A 7,753-nucleotide genomic window follows, 5' to 3' on the forward strand; every position below is an offset into this window, starting at 1 on the left:
CAGTTCTAGTTCAGTTCTAGTTCAGTTCTAGTTCAGTTCTAGTTCAGTTCTAGTTCAGTTCTAGTTCAATTCTAGTTCAGTTCTAGTTCAGTTCTAGTTCAGTTCTAAGTAGTTCAGTTCTAGTTCAGTTTTAGTTCAGTTTTAGTTCAGTTCTAGTTCAGTTCTAGTTCAGTTTTAGTTCAGTTTTAGTTCAGTTCTAATTCAGTTCTGGTTCAGTAATAGTTCAGTTTTAGTTCAGTTCTAGTTCAGTCTTAGTTCAGTTCTAGTTTAGTTCCAGTTCAGTTATAATTCAACTCTCATAATTTGTTTTCTTAAATTTTCAAATTTGTTTATCGATATTTTTATTAAAAAGACTTAATATCCCAAGTCCATTCATTCCTACCTCTTTAAGACAATCCTTTATTGTTTTTATTTAATTCAAAGAAAACACAACAATAATAACAACAACTAATTACTGACCTAAAATAACACCTGTTATGCCATATAACACGCTTATACTTAAGAATTTCCAAAAACAACGACATTAAGAATAGCCATATCCATATAGTAAACAATTTTAAGAGAAAAACCAGCTCAAGGCTAAAAAGAAGACAACAACGATGACGACGCAAAAAGAGAAGAAAATATCCTTCTGCATACCTTTGGTATACAAAGTAGTAGAGTTGATAAATAAACAGGTAATTCGGAAGCTGATAAATTTCTTAAATGGAAAGAAAAAAACTTAAAGGTTTAACACATATACTATGATGGTTGGCACACACTAAGTAGAAACGGGATAAAAATAAGAACAAGAGGTTTAAAAAAAGGGAATTTTATGATGAGTAGGAATAAGTACTTAGCATAGGAAGTGTAATGTTGACTGAGTTTTCTATGCATTCCTGCTATATTAAGTTTGATGTAGTTCCTTAAGAAGTAAGTTCTGATTTAATAGAATTTACTTGCCAAATGGTACCAAAAAAGTACATTTCCGTTTAGCGTTATAAAAAAGTATGAATTATCTCATTGCTACAATGGTGTTTTTGTTGCTTCATTTGGGAAAAAGTATCAAGAAGTTTGGTTAGATTAAGTCCGTCTGTCCAGCTGGTTTTGGTCGTATTTATTTTAAAAAAGATACAAAAATTAAATAAAACCAACAACAAACACAATAACAACATTAAAAATATAAAAAGTAGTTTAAATATACATACATACCAACATATGTATGTATGTGTAAATATGTATATGTGTGTATTTATATATTTGAGATATAACTTAAGCTGAACGCGCTAAGCCCGTGCCGTTTTTTACTTTGTATAATGCCGACTATTTGGCGGCATGTTGCAAAGAAAGATACAAAAACAACATACACGAAAAATCCAACAGCAACAATAAACTCTGACTCTGTGAAGAGACAAGAAAGACAAGACGTTATAAGGTATGGATGGTATGGTTGGTTGCTGGTGTTTTTTAACTAAAAATAAAGTAAGAAACCGATTGTACTTAAACTAAAGTAAAATACATAATGCTGATTGTAGTTTCGGTTTTCGGTAAAGTTATTCTTTAATTTTGTTGTGCTTTCGTACTTCTTCATTTCGTTAAAGATGTTTTCTCGTTTTCTGTTGCTGCTGCTGCTGTTGTTATTGTTGTTGTTTATGTGCTTGTGGCAATTTTTTAAATGTTTACAGGTAGTATGCGCTACATTAAGAGCATGATGATTACGTCTGTTTCGGTTATTTTTTATTTTTGTATTATTGTTGAAGATCGTCCGTCCGTCCGTCGGCCTGTCTGTCGGTTCGTTTTTTGTTTGTTGCTCTCGTAAACGTGAAGATGAAACGGTCTCGTAAAACATTTTAAATTTTAAGTTTTTTTCTTTCATTTCCAAGCTACAGGCACAACCACATTTAAAAAGCTTACAAAACATAATATAAAAGCATAACTTTTAAAATCAGTTATTTAAAATAATGTTGTTGACAAGGTGTTGAATACGAAGAAAAATAACAAAATTTATTAGTTAAAAGGTTCGAAATTTTGATATTTAGTAAAATGCATTACGTACAAAACATTGTTTCGTTTTTGATTTCAAGTTTAGAATTTGGAAATTAAGTTCGAATTTTTGAACAAAAGTAAATTTTACATATTTCAGTTGCTTCTTGCCTATGATAATAAATTTCATTAAAATGTTCTATTCTGCCTTAAAATTTCTAATTTCGAAGTTCGAAGTTTTCCGAAACTAGTTTAGACCATTTTTTAGAATTTCGAAATTAAGTTCGAAATTCGAATTGAAGTAAAATTGTTATATTTTAGTTGCTTTTTGCTCAAGAAAATAAATTTCATCAAAATTTTCAATTTTGTCTTAAATTTTCTATGTTCGAAAGTCTCATAAAGCTAAAATAGAAGTCTTTCAAACTTATTTAATGATTTTTTAGGATTAGCAGGTGAAGTACTACAGTTTGGACTTTATCTTAGAATTTCGAAATTAAGTTCGAATTTTCGATCATAAGTAAAATCTATATATTTAAGTTACTTCTTGCTTAAGATAATAAATTTTATTGAAATTTTATATTTTTTCAAAAGATTTCCATGTTCGAAAGTCTCATAAAGCTAAAATAAAAGTTTTTCAAACTTATTTAATGATTTTTCAGGATTAGCATGTGAAATACTACAGTTTGAACTCTATTTTAGAATTTCGAAATTAAGTTCGAATTTTCGAACATAAGTAAAATTTATATATTTAAGTTGCTTCTTGCCTAAGATAATAAATTTTTATTAAAATTTTATATTTTTTCCTAAGATTTCCATGTTCGAAAGTCTCATAAAGCTAAATGAAAAGTCCTTCGAACTTATTTAAAGATTTTTCAAGAATTAAAAGTGAAATGCTATAGTTCAGACTATATTTTAGAGTTTCGAAATTAAGTTCGAATTTTGGAACTTATGTAAACAGTTATATTATTGTTGCTTCTTCCCTAAGATAATAAAATCTGTTAAAATTTTATATTTTGTCTTAAAATTTCTATGTTTGAAAGTCTCATAAAGCTAAAATAAAAGTCTTTCAAACTTATTCAATGATTATTTAGGATTAACAGGTGAAATTCTATAGTTTGGACTCTATTTTAGAATTTCGAAATTAAGTTCGAATTTTCGAACATAAGTAAAATTTATATATTTAAGTTGCTTCTTGCTTAAGACAATAAATTTCATTAAAATTTTATATTTTTTCCTAAGATTTCCATGTTCGAAAGTCTCATAAAGCTAAATTAAAAGTCCTTCGAACTTATTTAAAGATTTTTCAAGAATTATAAGTGAAATGCTATAGTTTAGACTATATTTTAGAATTACGATATTAAGTTCGAATTTTCGAACATAAGTAAAATATATATTATTCAGTAGCTTGCTGAGATAAATTTCAATAAAATTTTCTATTTTGTTTAAAAATTTATATGTTCGAAAGTCTGATAAAGCTAAATTATAAGTCTACCGAACTTATATAAAGATTTTCGAAAGTGTCAAAAATTTAAAGTATTTCGAACATAACTTAATTTTGTATAACATAATTTTTTTCAGAGCTTACTGGTGAAATATTAAATTTTCGAAGATTCAAACTTTCTTGATGCTTCTGAGAGTGAAAAAAACTTGTGTTTTTATTGGTAATAGATTCGAAATTCGAAACATTGTAATATGTTTTCTCAAATCAAACTCGAGTGTAAATAATTTTCAAAAATTTGAACAATATATCCTTTAACCTAAACATTCCTTTAGATAAATATGTATTTTTTTTGTATTTCGAATGCATTTACACATGGTCATGCTGTGTTATTAAAAGAAAGCCAGTATCGAAAGGAGATGAAGAAGAAGACAATGACGATGAGAAGACGATCACTATACTACTACGTTGTTGATCACGATGATGATGTTGTTGATGATGATGAAGAAGAAGAAGAAAATAAGTAAGCTTCTCGTCATTGTAATCGTCGTCATCATCTTTACGGTTGTCGTATATATCAATGGGCGCATGCGCCCATTGATCTTCTCTTTGGCGGTAAACAGTAGCTGCTATCGCTGTCGGCTGAATGGCTGGCTAGCTGGCTGGATGACTGGCTAGTTGTTTGGTTGGGTTGAATGGTTAGTTAGATTGTTTTCGTTTTAGCATTTTTTTATTTGCCTTTTTGGCTTTAACCTTTTTTTATGTTTTGTTTTTGTAGTTTTCTGGTTCGTCTTTAACGTCGTCATTGTGTTGTTGCTCGCAATATTGTTGTTGCAGACATAAAATCGTCCAACGAGACAAATAAACTTCAGCTTTATAACGTTTGTATGCTGTTGGATCACAATTGATGAGGGTTTTCTGCGGAACGTTAAATGTTATTTTGGCCGGTGTTATGGACTGCTCCTCTCGTACGAACGTTCGAGTCATTCATTTTATGGCTTGCTTTTTGGGTTGGGTTGTATTGTATATGTATGTATGCATGTATTTTTATAACCATTTTTTTTCCTTCAAATGCGGCTTCCACTTTGTATTTTATTATTATTATTTTTTCATTTTTTTGGTTTTCGGTTTTTGTGTTTTTATGATGATGTTGCACGCGAAATGTTTAGTATGTGCGGATTCTTTTAAATTGATTATAATTTAAGGGATCTGCTACCTAATTTTTATTACTGTGATAATATCATTTAGTGGAAATTACATGTGGTTTTTGGGATTTATTATACATTCGTTCCTAAGCTGTTGTTGTAGTTGTTGTTTCGTTTTTTTTTGCTCTCTTTTCAAATCAATCGGCTTTTAGATCTTTTGAAGCAAAATCAAATTTTAAATTATTATTGCCTATAAGCTTTTAGTTTATTTTTTTTTCTGAAATTAAGCTGTTCTTTTTGTGGCTTTGTTATCTGATCATTAGTTTAATTGTAATGATGTTTTATTCTATTTATTTCTCTAGTATTTGTAGAAAAAGTTTTTAAATAATTTAAAAATGTCTAAGTTATATTAAACAGGTTATTGTTTATAATTATTAGTTGTACAACATGCATACATATGTACTATGTATGTGTGTAAATAATTGCCGTGTAAAGTTTTCCTTGTATGTTATATTATTGACTTGTAAACAATTCTTTCGAATTTGGTTATTTGGTTGTTTTTTTGTTGCCAATATATATATTTTATTTAATTACTTAGCTTAACTAACAATTAATTGTTAGGATTTTATTTTTGCATTAACTATGTTGTAGTGATAATGTGAAACAATTTGTTAGGTATTTTGTTCAAACTTTATAAAATTGTATCAATTTGTTGTTTGTACTTTATAATTTGTTAATGATATTCTTATTGGGCTTATCAACTAGCTTGTTAAACCTTTATTAATGATCCGTAAAATATAGTATGGAAGGAGTAGGTATGTTTTCTTATGCTAAGAAATATCCTTAGATCATTATTAAGACTGTTTTAAACTCCCTTGTCAGAGTCTCTGGTGGGAATTGAAACCACGACTTCCGGACTGTCAGGCTAGAAGAAGAAGGAGTATGTATGATACATCAGACCAGCCGCGGATCTAGCTCGAGTGTTTGTAGGGGCAAACTTTTGTTTTTTTCATTTATTTCCTTTTTTTTCATTTTTATATTTTGTATGAACATTTTTGTCTTTTGGTGGAGGGATTTTCTTTTCCCCAACCCCTAGACTCGCGCCTGCATCAGCTACTAAGAAATACCCCAAGATCATTATTAAGCCTGTTCTAGGCTCCTTTGCCAGAGTCTCTGGTGGGAAACGAAACAACGACTGACAGATTTATAAGCCTATCGGAGGCACCCTTAAATAATTCCAGCATAAACTTGGTAATAACTTATTTAACAATGTAAACTGCATACCATCTGCATTACTTTCGAGAACTATAATAATGCCTTATATATAATCATATACGTAAGTACTTAAAGTTGGTGTTGTGAGTACGACAGCGAAATAACGAACTTGAGGGTCATGATCGTGTCGCCAATATAATATTTAAAGCCCCTACTGTAATGACTTATTTAAGTGCTCTTTTTGTAAGTGAGCATGGTAAGAACTTCACTTCAATTAAATCTCCGCGTTTGCTGTGATACAAATTCTAAACTCATTTATGGCGAATAATTTTTTTGCTCTCTCTGCTTTTCTCTCTACTTTTATAAAATTATCTGCCTGTTTCTCTAAATGCGAATGAACAGTTTTTTCTCATTTTATATTGAAAACAGTAACAATTTTTCGAATTTATTTGTTGTTTTCAATTTAAAACTAGAAAAATACTTATTCGATCGCATTTTAAGGAACAGGCTCTATATAATTCTATATTAATTCAGAAAATAGGATTTTTTAAAAACTGCAAAGCTTGAAAGCTTCAAAATTCTTTCAAAAAGGTTGGCAAATTCTAAAATTTGATTGTCAAAGTAATAGATGAAAGGAAGGCAGACAGATGGAAGTGCAATTTAACTTTTTTAGACATGATGATCTGTGCCAAAAGTCTAATTATTGAAGAGAAATTTCTGGCACTTTGACCGACTAATGAGCTTTTAAGAAGAAAAACTACAAAAAAATGCTTGTGGTACCTCCTCACAGAGAGTGGACATCCAGGATTAAGAACACAATTATACAAAATTGGACGAATATGGAGCATGTGAACATTGTAACACTTTCTTTGTCATACCAAAGCTTTGTATGCGAACTTTGTAACACTTTGATTGCCATTTAAAAGCTTTCGTTAAAATTATATTCAAATATCAAAAGGGAGATACTATATCAATATATATATATCAGAAAGACTGATTGGATACTACTTCCATGAAACTGAGTTTCTGAACATCGAAGCACTACAACCTGTAGCAGAACTAATTTTATATAAAATTTCCAATACTAGCTAAATTATCTAAAGCAAGAACTATTTTACTTCCAAATTTCCAAATTAAATCTCATAATATTGAACATCCTCAAGATCAACAACAGTAAAAGTATAAAACCCTTTAATTTAAAAAATAACCATTAAAAACTTACCTTATTTTTAAAAAATTTAATCCGTTTTTGAGATTTTGTATTCGTGGGCTGATAAAAATTATAAAAAATTTCATATACAATTTTGCTGCTGCTCAACATAATTAATAAATCCACTAGCTAAGCTTTCTTTTAATATAAATTAAATTTTCTTAATAAAACTTTATAATTTCTGTTAAAGAATTTCTTTCGTTTTGTACTTTAAATTATAAACATTTTACAAAATTTTCACATACTATCAATTTCTTTTTTGGTAAATTATTATAAATTGAGAAAAATTTTGTTATATTATTTTTTAGTTATTTTTCACTCATATTTCCTTTTTTGTTTAAATTATAATGATTTTTTTATAAAAGATAAATAAACAAATATTTATTTTCCGTTACCGCAAGAAATACGTTTTTTAAGTTTTTTTTTTTTTTTATAAGTTAAACGTTACTTTTTTTTCTTGTTTAATAATAATGATGATTTTTTTCTCTTAACCGAACGCACATCTATTCACTTCGCTTAATTGTGACGGAATGAAAGATACTTTTCGTGTTTAACTACGTCAAGTTGTTTACTTCTTGCGTTCGTTTGAATAAACCAATTGAATTATACTCAAACTATAGAGATACGAAGTAGAGAACGTTACTAATGTAAAGATCAAGTCAACTAAACAGTGATAATTTCACACAGGTACAATCTCTTGCATACACTTGCTCTCAGACACTCTCTATAAGGAACACAGTAAGAAATGAAACATACTGTCTCTCTCTCTTTCTCTATGTATAG

The 7,753-nt window shown here is 28.8% G+C and overlaps 1 protein-coding gene across 1 annotated transcript in view; it reads right to left on the minus strand.

Annotated features, from left to right (window-relative positions):
• LOC111678885 (palmitoleoyl-protein carboxylesterase NOTUM) overlaps positions 1 to 7,225 on the minus strand; it is a 14,168-nt gene extending 6,943 nt beyond the window's left edge. The window contains exon 1 of the mRNA XM_023440327.2: positions 6,983 to 7,225. Coding sequence (XP_023296095.2) covers positions 6,983 to 7,081 — 99 coding nt within the window. The 5' untranslated portion in view covers positions 7,082 to 7,225. The remainder of the gene's footprint in view (positions 1 to 6,982) is intronic.
• Between the last annotated feature and the right edge of the window lie 528 nt (positions 7,226 to 7,753).

This window comes from Lucilia cuprina, chromosome 5 (genome assembly GCF_022045245.1).
Source record: "Lucilia cuprina isolate Lc7/37 chromosome 5, ASM2204524v1, whole genome shotgun sequence".
Taxonomy (NCBI): Eukaryota; Metazoa; Arthropoda; class Insecta; order Diptera; family Calliphoridae; genus Lucilia; species Lucilia cuprina.